The 20,108-nt window shown below is 37.6% G+C and overlaps 1 protein-coding gene across 1 annotated transcript in view; it reads right to left on the bottom strand.

The window, feature by feature from the left end:
* The window catches only part of CFTR (CF transmembrane conductance regulator), a 367,232-nt gene that overhangs the window by 40,167 nt on the left and 306,957 nt on the right, over positions 1–20,108 (bottom strand). Inside the window, exons 21-24 of the mRNA XM_067746815.1 lie at positions 19,038–19,188; positions 17,725–17,952; positions 14,670–14,770; positions 119–370 (exon numbers count right to left, since the gene is read on the bottom strand). Coding sequence (XP_067602916.1) covers positions 119–370; positions 14,670–14,770; positions 17,725–17,952; positions 19,038–19,188 — 732 coding nt within the window. The remainder of the gene's footprint in view (positions 1–118; positions 371–14,669; positions 14,771–17,724; positions 17,953–19,037; positions 19,189–20,108) is intronic.

The raw sequence follows: 20,108 nt of genomic DNA, 5'->3' as shown, positions 1-20,108 counted from the left end.
TTGGTCCTAGTCTACAATAACAGTGTTACAAATGGATTCTACTAACACATTGCTTTAGGCTACTGAAATTCACTTACTGAACACAGGTTTAACAAAGGAAGCAATGTTTAAATCTTACCCTCTGGCCAGGACTTATTGAGAAGGAAATGTTCTCTAATATGGCATTCCCACCGTCTATATACTTCACTGTGAGGTCTTTCACGGTCATTCGGCCCCCTGAGGGCCAGATGTCATCTTTCTTCACATGATGATTCTCGATAATCATAACTTTTGAGAGCTGGCCATCCTTGGATGGTTTCAGTGACTTGTTAGGTTCACCATCTTCTGCTGGCATATCAATAAACTTAAAGACTCGGCTCACAGATCGCATCTGAAATAAAAATAATTTTTAATTTTTCTTTAAGAACTGCAGACAATGTCATAATTAGTTTGGTGTTTGCTAAAAAATAACTTTTAAGATGGGATGCTAGCTAGTCGTCACTTGGTTATTTGTTAGGTTTTTCAGTGAACTAACAGGATGTAATTAAAAGCTTAACCAAGAGAATTAACTAGGATTTCTATAAATGTGCTCTGTATAAAACTGCTTGTTTTTGTGATCAGTAAATTCTCAGTTATGCAAGTCACACATAAATAGCCAAACTCTACTCAAGGGAATAGATGATGTCAAGGGGAAAACTTTTTTCTACCATGAGTAGTACTACACAATGTTTTACAACTGGTATATTATAATAAAATGTTTCACACCTCTAAACCACTACATAAGAGTCTTGCCTTACTCTCACAGTACATTAATAACTATCAACAATTCTATGTCAGCTGGGTGGTAAGTGGACTCTTGAGGCTTAGTAAATTTTGAATAACCACAATAATCTTCAAACAAATTTAAGTCACTGGCATATATCTGTAGTTAAATATTACATTTTTAATCTGAGTTACTTAAAGATCAATTTCCATTGCTGAGCAAAATGTGACTGTGTATAAGAGCTGTATTTAAAATTCAACCATTTTTAAAATTATTTTTTAAAATGTATTTTATTGAAGTATAGTTGATTTACAATGTTGTGTTAGTTTCTGATATACAGCAAAGTGATTCAGTTATGCATATGTATATAAATTCTTTTTCATATTCTTTTCCCTTATGGTTTATCACAGGATATTGAATATAGTTCCCTTGCAACAGTAGGACCTTGTTGTTTATCCATTCTATATATAATGGCTTGCATCTGCTAACCTCAAACTCCCAATCCATCCCCCACCCCTGCACTGCCTACCCTCCTTGGCAACCACAAGTCCATTCTCTATGTCTGTGAGTCTGTTTCTGTTTTGTAAATAAGTTCATTTGTGTCATATTTTAGATTCTACATATAAGTGATATCATATAGTATTTGTCTTTCTCCTTCTGACTTACTTCACTTAGTATGATAATCTCTAGTTGCATCCATGTTGCTGCAAATGGCATTAAGAAATTCAACTATTTTTCAAAGGTGCTTAAATTCTTTAACAAGAACATATTTCTCTGAACAACTATAATTTATTGGAATTTGATTTTTAAAATAGCCTGGCATATAATAAGCATCCAATAAATATTTGAAAAAATTTAAGTGAATAAAGGGATAAATATGTGAATGATTAAATATATAAATAAATAAATGAATAAGAAGAAAGAGTTGGAGACTTTGAATTCACTCAATTTCTTTTTTTTTTTTTTTTTGCGGTACACGGGCCTCTCACTGTTGTGGCCTCTCCCATTGTGGAGCACAGGCTCTGGACACACAGGCTCAGCGGCCATGGCTCACAGGCCCAGCCGCTCCGCGGCATGTGGGATCTTCCCGGACCGAGGCACAAACCTGTGTCCCCTGCATCAGCAGGAGTACTCTCAACCACGGCGCCACCAGGGAAGCCCTCAATTTCTATTTTTAAAAGATATCATCCTTGATTCTATGGCTTAGTCCTTCACAGGTGTTAACAGCTTACTAGACAGAAATTTTTTTGTCTTAAAAGTAATTGTTGATTCTGGCTTTACCCAGTCAAGATTTTAACCTTCTCCTTTACAATGTTAATTTCTTATCATTGTATTTATAGTTAAGGTTTAGATTATTAGAAATGATTCTTTTTGCAAAAAAATGGTGGGAAGAAATGCCTTTGGGCATATGTCTCTATTATTTCTATTTTTCATTATCAAAAGGTGAAATGGGAAGAATTCTTCACCTTTAGTATGAATGACTGGTAGATGAATCTGAGAAGTTTAGACATTGATCCTTAACTGAACATTAAAAGTTCCACCTTAGCAAATCTAATAGCGTTGCCTGTTTTCACATGCACTGATCAAGTCTGCTGTTTATAAAGAGCTTTCTTCTGTCTAGTAATTGTGTGCTTCAATTTCCTTCATCTTGAGACTATCTTTGAAGTATCTTCAATAATTATTCAAAATTCAAAAAGGGAATCCTTTTAAGCCAAACCCACTGTAAATGGAAGTGAAAAGTATCCAAAGCCCACATCCATCATAACTAACTCTAGAGGAAATGAAAGGCATATTATAACTAGTCCTCTGACATAGTATTTTAAATTCCAAATTATGGGTGATTTTCAGGGTTTGTTAAATCCTGATTCAGTTATTTTTTATTAATTTTGAATTAAAGTAAACTGTTGACATTTCTGCATGTCAATGCTGTGAAGAATTCTGAACTAGTCTTTGGTTAGGTGCTTTAGTATGTCAAGAAAGGTACTGTATAACAAAAATCTATCGTATTTTCATACTTCCAAGCAATCAAAAAGAACATTTAAATATTGCTATCTAAACTACTCAAAATTATATGTGGTGTTATTAGAAAATGACATTCAAAACTACTATTTTGGTAGCACTAAAATGTAGTGGATAAGCTTTCTGTGTAAGGATTTGTGTTTGGGTACAGCAAATTACATTCTCCATTAGCAAGGGTGAATCCAGAACTTCTTTGTTTGCTTGGGTTTTTTTTGTTTTTTTTTTTGCGGTATGCAGGCCTCTCACTGTTGTGGCCTCTCCCGTAGCGGAGCACAGGCTCTGGACGCTCAGGCTCAGCGGCCATGGCTCACAGGCCCAGCCGCTCCGCGGCATGTGGGATCTTCCCAGACCGGGGCACGAACCTGCGTCCCCTGCATCGGCAGGCGGACTCTCAACCGCTGCACCACCAGGGAAGCCCTGTTTGCTTGTTTTTTGAATGCAGAACTTCTAATGTCAGCTATGATAGATGGAATGTACCTATCAAATTTAGAAAACAATTTTCAACTCGTCACCTTTCATATAGTCTAATTGCATAAAGTGACCCCAAGACAGGCTATTATAGTTACCCACAGCATGGTCAAATATCCCTGACCAAGAACTAGTTCACCTTAACAATGGGCACTCATCCACAACACATGAACATTCACTCAACTCAATGGGTTAGAATATTTTCTGATGGGAAGAAAAGGTGGCTAGGGCAGACACCTGCATTATGGTCAGTTTATCAGCCACTGAAATGCCACTACTGAATAGATGATGTGGCCAGATAATGTTATGAATTGCTAACTAATTCCTTGTACCTCGCAGGCTCTCCAATTTGCACATTCTACTTTCACTGCCTCTCAAAGGAGAAGCTACATCAGAACCAGAGCACAGAAAATCATTTCTAGTCTTGCAAGTTGCAAAAATTTGCCTTTGTAGTCAGAGATTGACAGTTTGAAAATTCTGAGCCACATGAATATTGCCTTTTAAGCTTCAAAAACCAAAACCTGAAGGACACAAAGCACAGTGTTTATGTAAAAAACAGTAGTCATGGATGAAATTCTGATGGATGAGAAATAGCTTCTCTCCTCACTGCACAATCCAACTCATGAATGGGCTGAGACACCAGTTCCTCTTAAAAGAAGCACTGCCTTGCAACTGAACTCTGATTCTCTCAAGTAGATTTGAGGGATTTTAGAACATAGGAAGCCTATGCCTCATTTCTAAGGTGCAGCCAGGAATGAGGAGGGCCTTAGAGAAGCTTCCAGTGCCCGGCATGGCACAGGAGCAATAGAGTGGACACGGATGCTTGGCATGTCTAGACATAGATAACTTGACATCGCTTCAGACTTTCTTGTATTTCCAGAATGGTGCTGAAGGGAAGCCAAAGAATCCCAATGCTTTGATCCCTCAGGGTCTTCCATTCCTCAGAGACATGGAAGCAGCTGAGAGAGAGAGAGAGAGCTCACCTAGGGAGAGCTCAGAATCAGGACCAGAAGGACAAAGACCCAATAGACCTGGACTGTACACTTCTAGGTCAGAGAGTCTAGTCTTGGAGACAGCAAGCACAACAAGGGACAACCTAGGGCCAGACGCCCCCTCCTTCACGGTCTTGGTATCCTGTAAACTCCACTCACAATTTATTATAGTTTCACTTCTAGGAAAATCTCTGTATTTGCTGAGGTTGTTTCTTCCACTCGGCGGAAGGCATGTTCAAATAGAAAATAAATTTGACTATAGCACAAGTCATATTTCTCGTACACTTGATTTCACAGCCAAAGATTCACACCTGCAATCAGGGATGGATTCAGGTTTGGTGGAACCTGAAACTTCAGTAATTTAGGGGACTCTTCTTAAGAAAAATAATATATATACAATGAAATCTTAGCCATAAAAAGGATGAAATATTGCCATTTGCAGCAACATTGATGGGTCTAGAGAATATCATACTAAGTGAAGCAAGTCAGACAGAGAAAGATAAATATTATATGATATCACTTATATGTGAAATCTAAAAAATAATACTAATGAATCTACCTACAAAACAGAAACAGACTCACAGATACAGAAAACAAACATGGTTACTAAGGGGGAATAAATTAGGAGTATGGGATTAACAGATGCACACTACTATAAATAAAATAGATAAGCAACAAGGATTTACTGTATAACAACAAGGATTTACAGGGAACAATATTCAAAAAGAGAGAAGAAAGAAAAAGAATTAAAATTCTGCATAAAAAATTAAGTATAGGGCCTTCAAAGGGTTCCATGCAAGTGGGAGAACGTGAAGCTTACATCTTATGGGCTTCCGTTAAATCCGCTGTGGCTATTACAGTAAACTTATTCAAGCATTGTTTGTTGTATCTTCGCCATCTAGTGTTTACCATCATGCAGTCCCTTAATAAATCTTTGTTCATAATGAATTAATGCATTGTTCTACCTCATCTGCAGAAAGCAGTTTCTGAGCAGGGAGAATGACAGTGCTGCGAGGACCTTAGCAGGAAATCCAGGCTGCAGTTGTAGCCTCGGCCTCTCAGCCTGAAAACATACACTGCTACCTGGGTTAGAAGGAAGTTGTAACATACCAAACTATTTTTAGTCTCATATATTTGTCTTCATTGAGCTTTTTAAACTAACTTAATCCTGTCTCTAATTTGGAATGTCTAAACATTTTCAGGTGATATGTAAAAACTGCTACGCCATTGTCCAGCTATGTAGATGGAGCCGGATGGAAATTCAGAGTTGGCAATTTTCAGAGTTCTGTAGACGGAGTCGGGCAAACTCCTTCACCTTAAGCTGCTGCTTCTGTGCATAGAAACGTGTTTCCCGAAGAGGAATGAGGGGGAAGCTCTGTCTAGCCCACTGACAGCAAAGTCTCAACGTAGCCATTACCAGCTTAGGTGGGAGAATGTGTCTTAGATTTTAAGAAGTAAATGATGAAGCCAAAATGAGACTCAGGCACTGAAACATCAAACCTTTCCTCACATGAAGAGGAAAACTTGATATAATTTGCACAGACTTCTATAAAATTGGAGTTTAACTAAAATGAAGTGGGATTTTTGCTTGAGTAGCATCTGCTTCAAATTTTTGGCTTGATTATTTAAATTTACTATGCTCAAAAAATTCTCCTGAGTCAATCTTTAAAACTGAATCTCATTATCTTTATGATAGCATCTAAATCAGAGGTCCCCAACCCCCAGTCTGCGGACCTCTACAGGTCCGCAGCCCGTTAGGAACAGGGCCGCACAACAGCAGATGAGCGGTTGGGCAGCGAGCAAAGCCTCATTTGCCGCTCCCCACCGCTCCCCATCGCTCGCGTTACCGCCTGAACCAACCCCCCAACCCCCCGTCCGTGGAAAAATTGTCTTCCACGAAACCGGTCCCTGGTGCCAAAAAGGTTGGGGACCGTTGGTCTAAATTACTAATCTAAGCATCAGGAGACCAGAGTCTTTTGGGAAAAGACAGCTCCACAGCCTCATCTCAACTTTATAACAGATATATTTAGTGAAAAAGAAAATGATTCCTGATTTTCCTTTCCACCTTTCGTTAACAAAGAGGCTTAAAGATCTATTCTAGGGCAAGTCAGGAAGCCAGACTCCTCTCCCTCATAAAATATTGCTCTTTTTCCTTTCATCCTTTTGGTTATTTGGAAACCAGTACATCAAAACTGTGCATTAACACCTAAACTACATGCTGTAATACCCCAAAAGCCATGATGATAGAAAATATATTTCATAAGCCTGAGATCTGGCTGGCAACACTGTAAAGAGTTTTCATAACTGGTTGTTATAAGAAGATTATAAGAAATAAATGTGAAGAGAATCATCTAGAAGAGTGACATGTGAAATAACACACATTTTGCAAGAGAGATTTTCAAAATGTGAAGTACATGAAAGGGAGGATTAAAGTGTTTTAAATCATAGATTCTTCCTGGTAGACCCAAACTAAATGCTTTTCAGAATCAGCTAACTAGAGACCTGAGACCCAAGACCACGTTAGAGTCATTGGCATAATCTTTAAGCCATGCATATAGATTTAAGAGATAATGGTTGAGTAGTGACCACCTGGAGGGGTGGGATAGGGAGGGTGGGAGGGAGGGAGATGCAAGAGGGAAGAGATATGGGAACACATGTATATGTATAACTGATTCACTTTGTTATAAAGCAGAAACTAACTCACCATTGTAAAGCAATTATACTCTAATAAAGATGTAAAAAAAAAAAAAAGAGATAATGGTTATTATGGAAACAGACTCTGCCCAAAACATATTCTTGAAACTCTGGTCTATCTTTCTGCGCCCATTACTTATGCTCCTAGAGCACTTAAAAAGTCAATCAGAACTGTATTGTTATAAATTATTAACAGCATGAGTGAGTTACTTATAGTATACTATAAATTCTAACCCTTTGGAAATTATTATAGCTTGCTATTTAACTTGTGGCAAATCACATGGCAAGTCAATGTCACTTTTTCTGACTGTAAGAAGTGAGAAAGAGAAAGAAAACACATTACAACTAATGACAAAAGACATATCCTAAATAAACGTAGAGGTATCAAATATGTTGTGCCTATTTTAATAATTAAGAGTTTCAATAATCAAGGTACTAAATGCCAATAGGCAAAGGAAGACTCTCAAATTTACCTATCTGAAAAGGTCTGGTATCACTTATTGAATCTATTACTCCAACTTGAACTCTTTCTGGTGTTACTGTTTTTTAAAAGCACATGATAGGCCATCAGCAAGTGCTTGGTGAATGCAACTGGGTCTATGTGGTATCCATTAAACATATTTCAAAAGAAATCTCAAGAAGAGAAGATTTACTAAAAAACAAAATCCAGAACAACAAATCAAAATATTTTCCCAAGGTTTTGATTTTCCATAAGCATCTTAATTTTGAGATAGTGCAACTTCCCCAAGTTCTCTCTCATTAAGCACCATCCTTTATATGTCTTATACAGATTTATATGTGTCATTGGTTGATACACAGGACAAAAGTAATTTGCTGATGGTCTGTCAGTTCCAAGGTAAATTCTATCCCATAGACCAGAGGTCAGCAAAACTATGGCCCAATGGCCAGATCCAGCCACATCCATTTGTTTACATTAGCTTTGCCCGACAAAGGCTGAGTTGAATAATTGCCATAGAGACCACATAGCTCACAAGGCTGAAAAAAGTACTATCTAACCCTTCATAGACAGAGCTTGCTGACTCCGTGCCATGACTCTCAGAAAACTGGAGTGAAAATGAATCTTAGAGACCATCCAATCCAGTGATTCACAAGTCTAGATATACCAGAATCACCTGGAACACTTTTTAAAAGATAGACATCATGCCTGGTCACCTCGCTCCCAACGAAGAGAACGGCTTTAACTAATCTTAGAGGACCCTGAGTAATCTCTCTCTTTATAAAGTTTCCACATGCGCTGTCAGGTTGAGAACCTCTGTTCTAATCCATTCCTTCTTGGTACAAATGAAAAATTCTAAACCCAGAAAGTTAAAGTGACAGGCACAAAGCTCAACAAATTTTCCCAACTTTTCCACACTCCTGCAATCCCTTCAGGTTCTCATAAGCCTCTCCTGCTAATTCAAGACCCAAGGACATCTTAATGGTGCTTTCTTTGTCTTTCTTGGTTCCAGTAACACACTGGTTCAGAGTTCTTTATCAGCTCTGACAACTGCAGTGGTGAATGACCTAATCATTGGACATGAGCATTCAGGGACAGTGGCAGATATGTGTGATTCCTGAGAGCACCTGGAATAGTGCCTGTATACATGCCAGTCAAGACTTGAACTCTTTCATAGGTTCAGAAGAGAATGTCAGAGCTAACAGAAGCTTAAAAAATTTCTAACCAAAATAGAATTAGGCATCAGGAGCATTGAAGAAAAGGCAGGTTCCCCACTTCTCCTCCCATCAGGTTTCTTGTTGGTCATTATACAATCAGTCACTTGATCTTTACTGGAACCCAAAATAAACACGGTCAATAAAAGGACAAAGGAGAAACAGAGGGAGTTTCTATTGACAGAAAACTCTTCTCAGATTACATCAATCTTGCAAGAACTTTCTGGAAACTCATTAACTGGAATCTAACTGTGAACCGTACAGAGGCACAGTCTTCCCTGCTCATCCCGGTGGCTTCCTTTACTCCTGTGTTATTAGGAACACACTCTATAACAGGGATGGCTTATCTGCTGCTGCAATTGGTGAATTAAGGCAGTAGATACTATTCATATGCTCAGATCTTTTAGCTGTGCTCACTAGGATGTAGACAGTCCTGAAAACAGATGAATTATCAACTGCCTCATTCAAACATTGAGACTATGAGTGTGGGCAATTCACTAGTCACCAGATGGCTTGATAACCACTAAGTCTGAAACATCACCTCATCACATTTCATCCTTTCTACCTCTTATTTATTTATTTAATTTTCACTCATTCATGGAGGCAAAAATCTAGGTATGCACAGCCTATTTAAGATATATAATGTTTAAGTAGCTAACAATAGGAGACAGAGAAGCTTTATGGTACTAAAAATGGCAGGCATCTTGTGAATCCAAATAAAATAAGTAAGTACACAGCTTTGTTAATTAAGAACACAAAAATTTTAAGATAATAGCTTTAGCAATAACAACTATAATCCATATAGTATGTGAGGAATGGAGCTAAAAAGAATTAACACTTCTCTTTTCATCCCATCTACAGAACAGTATGAGATACACAACTGAAATGAGTAGAGAGACATACATGCTATTCATGTTAAAATGAAGAGTGAATTAGAAATAATAGTTTTTAAAACACTGTGATATCAATTGAAATAATTGGAAATCCCCTAACATGGGGGTTTCTAGTGGGAATTATTAAGTTGGACTCTGATAACTCTGGGGTTATTCACAACCTATTACACTATGCTGTTCATAAGGTGACAATGTTCAGATGATTTTTTTTCCAAACTGCTATATAAAACTAGACAAACTAGTAGGTAGAAGTTTTGTTCACTTTTAATGGTCTCTTGATACTGCAAGCATATTTTGAGGAGATTCCAAACAAGAGCTTTTGCCCTAGAATGTCGAGTCTACTGGAAGACATTCTATCACTGTGTTTTATAAACACCGGGAGGTGTCAAGTTAGTAGTTGGATATATATTTAGAGGGCAGGGGAGTGGTCTAAATTAGAGATATGAATGTGCAATGCACTGAGAGATGATTTCTGAAGCATGGAGTTAGATAACAGCTAGAGAAAGTGTAGAGGAGGGCTGGAATACAGCTGATGTTTAGAGCTCTGCAAGAAGATGAGAGGCCAGCACAGAGAACTATGGAGGAACCAGAGAGGAAGCGGGAAAACGAGGTGGGAGGAGCATCACCCTATGGAGAGAAGAAAGGATCACAAGAAGGACGTGTCCATGGCATAAGTAACTGCTGAGAGGTTGAGAGAAACAAAGATGCTGGCTCTGGAAAGATGTTGGTCATGAGTGCTGGGGATGATGGAAATGAAATGAAGCAGGTTATGTAAAGAATGGGGGGGGGTGAGGAAATAGAGTCAGGCACTCTTTTAAGAAATTTTGCTGAAAATTGGTCAAAGAAATGGAGTGCTAGCTGGAGATCAAGGGATGGCAGGTTTTTTTTTAAAATATATATATCTTTATTGGAGTATAATTGCTTTACAGTGTTGTGTTAGCTTCTGCTGTACAACAAACTGAATCAGCTATATGTACACCTATATCCCCATATCCCCTCCCTCTTGAGCCTCCCTCCCACCCTCCTTATCCCACCCCTCTAGATCATCACAAAGCATCAAGCTGATCTCCCTGTGCTATGCAGCAGCTTCCCAGGATGGTAGTTTTATGCTAGGGAGAAAGGTCCCACAAAGAGGGGTTGATTGCATATCACTGGCCTTTATACAGGAGCGAAGACACAGAGAGCACTGGAGCATATGAGTAGTGGTGCAGAAGGGTGGTGGAGAGAAAGGAGGGAATTCTTCCTGGCTGCATGTTTTTTCTATATAGTATGTAGCAAGGTCATTGGCTGAGAATGCAGGGGGTGGAATTATTGGAGCATCTAAGAAGAGACAAGAAGGTGGGAAAGAACCATCTTAGGGAATAAAATAGAGAATTTATTAGGAAAATGTAATAAAAGGGTTGTTGACCAGTTCTGAGTGCCAACATCTGAGATGTGCAGTCAGTCATAAATGCAAAGATACCTGAGGTTGTGATGAGGAAGTGTTATCCTCCAAATATTACCTCTACTGTTTGAAAGCTAATGAAAGCTAGGCACCTGGGTTAAGCAATGGATGAGCAGTAGAAGAAAAGTCATATTGCCATTTTTATAACATCGTATTTCTGTTGATGGTTGACTCTTTGTTCATGCCTAAACCCAGCCAGATGCATAAATGAAATATTCTTTCCAAGTCTAAAGACGTTTTTTTCTGGGTACCTTTGTACTGAAAAACTAAAAGTGTGTGTCAAACAAAACACCCTGTTTACTGCATTTTAAACTCAGGTCTAAATCCATTTCAGAACTCAATAAAGTAAAGTGAGTTTTTACTTCAGAGGTCACAAGGACCTTTAGTGTTAACATATATGTAAACATGAAATTTGAGGGCAGACCTCTCTCCCCTTCTACTTTCAACATATGCTAGGTGAAAACCAACAGATTACTGGACAACTTTAGCAGTTGCAGAGGTGGAAGCAGCAAGATGGGAATTAATAACTAGATAAAGGCCCAGGAAAGACCAGTTGTGCTGTTTGGCAGGGAAATGAAAACTAACATGATCGCTTTGATATTCAAAGAAAAGAAAACGACTTTAAAAAATATGATGAAATGCAAATATTGATACTTTTCATAGATTGTATTAGAACATAATAGTTTTTTGCAAAGATCCTTTCATGCCAGGAGGTGAAACAATGTCGGAGGCGAAACAATGTCAAAGCACAGGTCACAAAGCCCAGGATGACCATGTGAAAAACTAGAGAAATAAAAATGCCTGAAGGAAATTTTAATGGAGATTAGACATGCAAAACAGACAGACACCAAACAAAGAGAGGCTGTAGAGGCTGTTACATAAACCAAGCAAATTAACGTGACAAACAGAAAGGAATTATGCATATACGAGGTAAAGAGATGCTTTCAGATAAAGAAAATGAAGTGAAGTGCATGAGGATTTTCATCATAAAGTCAAAGTTGTAGAAAGTTTGAACAAAGAATTAAATAGATGCCAGCACAATATGTACTTACTACCTTCCTGCTATTTTCCAACAGAAACATTTTAAAGTACATTTACAAGACTCAACCCCAAAAGCATAAGAGCTAAGTGAGCAGATGAATGGCGTCACTAAAAAGAGTTGGTCAAACTCAAAAAAAAAAAAAAAAATGTTAAAGGAAAAGAAAAAAAACCCTGCCATAAATCAGGTTAAGGTTAAATTACATTTCAATGAATTACTACAATGCTTTGGTTAAATAAAATATTAAGTCACATAGACAAGAAGAGGGCATGAAAAGGTTTGGATTTTCCCTATAGAAGTATGTTTTATAATGATACTTGTTCTGACAGGAATTGATTATACAAATTTCACAGCTGAACGAATGTGTGCATTTTGAGAACACATCAACTGTCTCAGAGAATAATAAAAAGAACCTAAGCCAAAAGGGTAATAACAAGTGTTATATAGTCATTCCCAACATGGGTTTCTAGACCATCCACAAATACAGTATTGGATGTCTGATTTTGAATACAGTACTCCAGCTAGACTAATAGAAGTTGATGATGAAGCTATCCATCCAGACCAACTATACCATCGGATGAAAATTATGCTTTTTTTTTTTTTTTTTGTGGCGATATGCGGGCGTCTCACTGTTGTGGCCTCTCCCGTTGCGGAGCACAGGCTCCGGACGCGCAGGCTCAGTGGACATGGCTCACGGGCCCAGCCGCTCTGCGGCATGTGGGATCTTCCCAGACCGGGGCATGAACCCGTGTCCCCTGCATCGGCAGGCGGACTCTCAACCACTGCACCACCAGGGAAGCCCATGCATTTGTTTTTTAAATAAAAGGGGAAATATGCCTTGATTCCATTTATCTCTCACTCTTGCTGCCATGGGATTTGTGCCCTGGACACAGTGTTACCTCACATACATTACCGCAGGCTCTGCACTCCAAGGAACCAAAACAAGAGGAATCACAAAACCAAAATATGGTCTTTGTACACACTAATAAATTACATAAATATGTGGCAATATTGACCAAGCAAAAAGAAAAGGCAATGATAAACACTTGAGAATGAGGAGCTACCACCAAAGAAAAAAAAAAAGACTGTGGAAATTTTAAAAATATGAAAAAATATTATGAAAAATGTAATGCTGATAAATTTGAAAACCCAAGATAGGGGAGGATTTCTTAAAAAGATACCAAAAGCACAAAACATGAAGGAAAATATTGAAAAATTTAATTTCATTAAACTTAAAAGTTTCATCAAAAGATACTATAAGCTAAGCCACTGACTGAAGGACCATGTTTGAAATGTAAAGAAGTGATAACTGATTCAGAATTCATAAACTCCAACAAATGAATTAAGAAAGAAACCAATCTACTTGAAAAATGAGCAATCGAAATGCACAAGCAATTAACAGAGAAGGAATCTCAAATGGCCAATAAGTATGTATTAAGCTGCCCTATCTCCCTAGCATTCACTTCATACCCATCAGATTTCCAAAATTAAAAAGTCTGACAAGAATGGCTATCGTCAGAAAGTCTACAAATAATAAATGCTGGAGAGGTTGTGGAGAAAAGAGAACCCTCTTACACTACTGGTGGGAATGTAAATTTGTGCAGCCACTATGGAAAACAGTATGGGGAGGTTCCTTAAAAAAAACTAAAATAGAGCTACCATTTGATCCAGCAATCCCATTCCTGGGCATATGTCTGGAAAAGTTAAAAGCTAATTCGAAAAGATACATGTACCCCCAATGTTCACAGCAGCACTGTTTACAATAGCCAAGACATGGAAGCAACCTAAGTGTCCATCGACAGATGAATGGATAAAGAAGATGCGGTACATATATACAATGGAATACTACTCAGCCATAAAAAAGAATGAAATAATGCCATTTGCAGCAACATGGATGGACCTAGAGATTATCATACTAATGAAGTCAGACAGAGAAATACTGATGCTATATATTATCACTTATATGTGGAATCTAAAAAGTAATACAAATGAATCTATATACAAAACAGAAACAGACTCACAGACATAGAAAACAAACTTATGGTTACCAAAGGGGAAAGGGAGGAGCGGAGGGATAAATTAGGAGTATAGGGTTAGCAGATACAAACTACTATATATAAAATAGATAAGCAACAAGGATTTACTATAGCCACAGGGAACTATATTCAATATCTTGTAATAACCTATAATGGAAAATCATCTGAAATATATATATAGCTGAATCACTTCACTGTACACCTGAAACTAACACAGTATTGTAAATCAACTATACTTCAATTAAACCAAAGTCTGACAATATCAAGTGTTGCAGGTCATAGCTATGGACCTCTGAGAATTCTTATACTCTCTTGATGGGAGGTTAAACTGGTACAACACATCTTAGAACAATTTGGCACCATCTTGTAAAGTTGAACGTGGGTGACTTCTATGGCCTAGCAATACCACTCCTGGATGGCTATCCTAGAAAAATCCTGGGCAAGGAGACTGCAAGAATGTTCACCGTAGCACCAGATCTTGATTGTGGCTATTTATGTGGAGGAAAGAAGAGTTATGGGTTTAATGAGAGATAGATAGTGACCTTCGATTTATCCGCAGTGTTTTATATCTTAAACTGGGTCTGGGTATATAGTCATCCCTTATGTTATTACCTATACTTTTTGGTTCATCTGAATTTTTTTTCATAGAAGATAAAAAGAATAATACTTACCAAGCTATCCACATCTATGCTAGAGTTTACGGCCCACTGTAGTGTACCCATGATATTCATGGCTAAAGTTAGAATAATCCCAGCTGTTCCTTCTCCTTCACCTATAGGTGGAAAAAAGATATAAACAAACTTTATGCTATTTCTCTCTTCTGTGAGCCACTTTATGTATTCCTAGAAGAGGGCACATATTAAAGTTACATTTTGATTCTGTGCCAGTTTTAACCATTTTTCATCTCAGATCCCCACAGCATGTATCCCTAGTAATAATATGCCCTGTATATAATAAGTATTCAACCAACATTTTAAATCAAAGAGTGATTGACTATTAGGAAAGAGTTACCTTTTTTTTTTTTTTTTTTTTTTTTTGCGGTACACGGGCCTCTCACTGTTGTGGCCTCTCCCGTTGCGGACCACAGGCTCCGGACGCGCAGGCCCAGCGGCCATGGCGCACGGGCCCAGCCGCTCCACAGCATGTGGGATCTTCCCGGACCGGGGCACGAACCCGTGTCCCCTGCATCGGCAGGTGGACTCTCAACCACTGCGCCACCAGGGAAGCCCAAGTTGCCCTTTTTTAAATGCTTCAGATATTGAAGGGGATGTTGGTGTTGGGTAAATATCACTTTTATCCCTTCTACTATTACTCTGTAAGTAATAATACCTTCAAAGACTTCAAATAATGGACAATGGAAAAAAAGTACTGTGTCTGAATAAGCTCCTCTACAAAGAAGTCAAAAGTAGGAGAGATATGTGTGTGAACAGCATCCAGAAGATGTTTAGATGTACTTCATGCCTTTGCGAGGAGGACTTTCTCTGCCAATCAGATGCTGCTGGGAAGAAAGAACTTCGAGTTTCATGGGGAAGTCAGAACTCATGGGTCTGCCATTTGGAAAAAAGAAGACTGCTCTTTATGTTAAAAAAAAAATTGACTCGTTCACCCAGGAAGAACAATACTTAAATGTCTAATTAAATAGTTTTTAAGGGCTACAGGGGACCACTAATTAAAATTCATAAATACTCTCTATTCATAGCCCTACAATTTTTCCAATAGGAATGTTCTTAAATTATTATAAATTTAGGTTATCAAGTCTCAATTGAGAGTCAGTCTTCGCATCTGTAATGCATGATAAAACTGTCATAGGGTTCTAAAATTGGGAGAAATAATTCATCCCATTATTATGAATTGAAACTTTGCTTCTACAATTCCTCTAACAGAAAACAAACCATAGATAGCAGGTATGTGCTTTTCATACTAAATCATTTATTCTAAATAGGTAAGATTTATCCAGGGCCCCAATATATTACTCATTCTGAAGATTAAGATGAGAGTAAGATAAAATTTTAAAAATAATAACAATAATAAGTAATATGAGATTTTCAGGTGCTTACTATGGACCAGGCACTATACTAAGTGTTTTATACAAATTATCACGTTTAATATTCACCACAAACTTACGGGATAGGTACTATCATTATGTTTATTTATACATGAGGAAAATGAGGGCTTTAGAGAAGTTAGTTAAAGTGTACAAGTTACCACAGCTGAAGACCAGCAGAGGCAGGGTTGTTATTAGCTGTGTGGCTAACATTCACTCTGGCTCGGCATCTGATTTAATGGATAGGTCCTGAACTATACTGATTGCTAAATGCTTTGACTATCATGCCTGGTAAATCGGGACTCAATCAGATCCTTAACCATTATGTTATAGCACATGATATATTGGTTTGAATTCACTGTTAACAAATCCTTGTTCACTCAGCCCTCTTGGATCCCATTTCAAATAACTTAATCAAAGGCAAAATTTTTAAAAAATTCTGAACTGCAAAAGAGATTTTATTTTGTTTTAAAGTTGCCCCAAATTACTGTACTGCTAAGGATTTAGTTCATTTGCCTGACCCTTTATATTCCTTTCATAGAGTAATTTCCCATCGCCCTAGGCTGAGAGAACAGTGAAGGCGGGGAATCCACTACTCTCACGGCACCTGTGTGGATGGCAGGTGGACCCTTCAGCCAAAATGACCCTGTTTTCGGTTCTTGCCCATACTTGGTAACTGGACAGAGGAAGTCAGCTGTTCATTCAAAGGGCCTGAATGGAGAGGCCATATAAGATCACTGTAGCACAGCTCTGGGACATTAGGGAAGCCAGTCTTCAGAGAAAGAGAAATGAATGAAGTAGCCAGAGGAAGGAGTGGGCACAGCCGGCATCCAGTGCCCAGAGACAGGAAGCTCTGAGTCCGACTCTCCACACCTGTCCCATTTTCCCTGGAGGCTCCGTGTGCCTCCCACCCTGTGCTCCACGAGGTCCTCCTATAATTCTCCAACACGCACTTCATTTTGTTTGATCCGGATTCTATTCTTAGAAACGAACGACCCCTCAGATTTGGCAGTCACTCTGAATCTCTGTCCACAGTCACATATATAAGATATTTCAACTTTTCTTATAGCTCAGTAATTCACCTTTTTTAATTAGAAGAGCTCACTTGTCTATATAGGTTTTCATTTTACTTACGATGAAATAGTTTACGTTTGTCACCCAAAGATCCTAAAACTCAGAACATCTGTATTTGAAAAACATGGCACTTTCACCTAAGTTCTTTCACTTCTGTGGCAGTTTTTCACCATGCAAAGTTCACATTAGGATGACAAATTGCACCAACAGGTGGTTAAAAGAACAAAATTTACCAGGGATGGAGGTTTTGTGTGTATCTGTATATAAATTTGGATGTTTCTTTTCCCCTATTCAGAGAGTTCTTTAATAAAGAGACCTGTTACTTTTGAAGCCAAGATCCTTTATCAAAATGAGAGTATTAGATGGTTTTTCTCTTTGAATCACAGATTTGTTATCTGACACTCCTTGTATCTCAGTTTTTCAACTGCATACATCTCTAATTCAAAGAAATCATTCATTCAACAATAAACAAATTTTTTGATCAATTAACTCTCAAAAAATTGATTTAAAGATACCTAAAATTTTTAACCTATAAGAATGTAGCATTTTATTGGTTGGCAAAGCTTTAAATTAAATGCTTAGCTAAATAGTTAAGGAGCTCACAGTACCTGTTGTTAAAATGGAAATGAAGGTAACAGCAATGAAGAAGAGGACAAAAATCAATTCTATTCTCATTTGGAACCAGCGCAGTGTTGATAGATACAAGAACCAGTTGGCAGTATGTAAATTCAGAGCTTTGTGGAACAAAGTTTCAAAGTAAGGCTGCCGTCCAAAGGCACGAAGTGTCCATAGTCCTTTTAAGCTCGTAACAAGATGAGTGAAAATTGGACTTCTGCCTGTGAAATATTCCCATAGAAAATAATGCAAGTCATGTAAACACATAATGCAAATTCTTACTTTAAAAAGAGTGGCTTAAAGAATAACCAAACAACAAACGTCATTGGTTAAAAAGGCTTTTCATTCTGGTGCTGTACTTTGAATAGATGCAATCTGTTATTTTTTTAATGAGTTACCCTCTTTTTTACTTGGTTACCATGGATGGGAACTTATTATAAAATCACTGCCATTATTTATTCATATTCCTTGGCTACCACTGGGCATTGTTTATCTGACTAATCCTAAATTAATCAGAGAAAATGTTTTTCTTTTGAGACAATTTATTCAAGGCCTCAATTAAGAAAGTTTATGTGACTTAATTTAGCAAATAACCTTCAATGCAGAAACACACTGGAAATATATCCCCTGAAAATGCACCCAAACAAAGGCTGTTACTGAACAATGTGCTTCCCAAAGAGCTCAAGCAGTGTTTGGGGGCACACAAAAAGGCAGACCCCCAGGAGAGAAAGGAAAGGTGTCTGAAAACAAGCCAGAGGGAAGAATTTTGTCCAGTACCATTTGGGAACACACACAAACATTTAGTGATAGTAGCACTATCTTTTCAAATTTTAGTTTATATGATTATGAATGGATATCATATACATCAAGCCTCCTAAGACTCTATATACTTGTTTTAAAATCAAAATGAAGTCACATGGTCATTAATTAATAAAAACCATCTATGTGTTCTTTATAATTTACTGTTTCCTTTTCCTACTTATACTATTTTTTGGGGGGGGGATAGTTTGTGGTTTAACATTATATTTTAAATCTGAAAGAAGACAAAGGTCAAATTCTCAATAATAATACTTAAGACCTAATGAATAACAAAAGTATGAGACCCAAGAGAGTTATATATGATGAGAATGTACAGACACGGCCTGGATCACAGTTGAAATAGATGTTTTTAAAAGTCATTGTCATATAATGCAAGAGTTTAAAAATAGGAAAAAAATTTTGGAAAGGTACATAAATCACAGATAAATATCCACGAATAGCTCTTGTGATATTTTCCCAGGTGAGCGTTGCACAGGCTGCATCATACCTTCAGATTCCAGCTGTTTGAGTTGCTGTGAGGTGCAGAGGAAGTAGCCTCTCAATAGAATAAAAGCCGCTATCACTGGCACTGTAGCTAGGAAGATGTAGGGTTGTAAAACTGAGACTACCGCCATAGCCCCAATCACAATTAATAACAACTGTGGGATCAAAGAAAATACACTGGTAAGTAAATAGTTCCGTGTTGCAAAGTGGACAAGGTATGTTAGCAACATCTTTCTAAATAGGGTCTTCACACTCTGTTCCATTCTTAATACGGGGCAGGTACCTTCATACTGGGAAGGCAGCCACCTCAAAGTACGTTTTTCATAAGTTCTATCAAAATTCCAAAAATTGTTTAGGTTGCTCATAATAATATTTTGAAGTTTAGAAAACACGGTATTCTTGCATCTTAGTATATACTCACTTCCTATACACTTTAAAGTGCTGTATGACAAATAAATTTTAAATGAACATAATTTTTTTCTAGCCTGGGCTTCTTTTAAAACAAACTTTATATTTTAAAATAATTTTAGTATGAATATGAAATTTTAGGATTTATTTTGTTCAGACAATTTCTGAAAATTGGGCATTCATCTTGGAGCCTTTTGAGTCAGAAAAATCTGGTAGGCTTGGTCATCTAGGCAAGCTACTTAATTTCTCCAAACCTAGTTGATTAACATTTAAGATTAAAAAAAAAAAGTATACTTAATAAATTTCACTCCCCTTCCTGTTTTTGTTACTGTTCCTTAAAACAATCGAAGATGACCTAGAGGCTCAAAAAAAAAGAAAAAAGAAGATTTTGGGGGTATGGCTGATTTAATTTGAAATTAGACCACTTTTCTCTCATATATTATCAAATGAATTTTGTGTTTCAGTCAAGCCCATTCATTAGAGACATATCTTCACATTATTCACCCTCAAAACTGGATCCTTGTGGGCAGTCTCAGAAACAAGTTAACCATATTGGTGTTCTTCAGATCAAGTTCAATGCTTAAATTCTATATTTCCAAAGGACACTAAATCCATACATATTAAAAAAAAATCTGCTAACATTTGTTCCACAATACCCCATGTGAAT

Source organism: Pseudorca crassidens, chromosome 8 (genome assembly GCF_039906515.1).
Source record: "Pseudorca crassidens isolate mPseCra1 chromosome 8, mPseCra1.hap1, whole genome shotgun sequence".
NCBI classification, from domain to species: domain Eukaryota; kingdom Metazoa; phylum Chordata; class Mammalia; order Artiodactyla; family Delphinidae; genus Pseudorca; species Pseudorca crassidens.
Note: the sequence above shows the minus strand (reverse complement) of the source record. Positions and strands in the feature narration are given on the sequence as shown.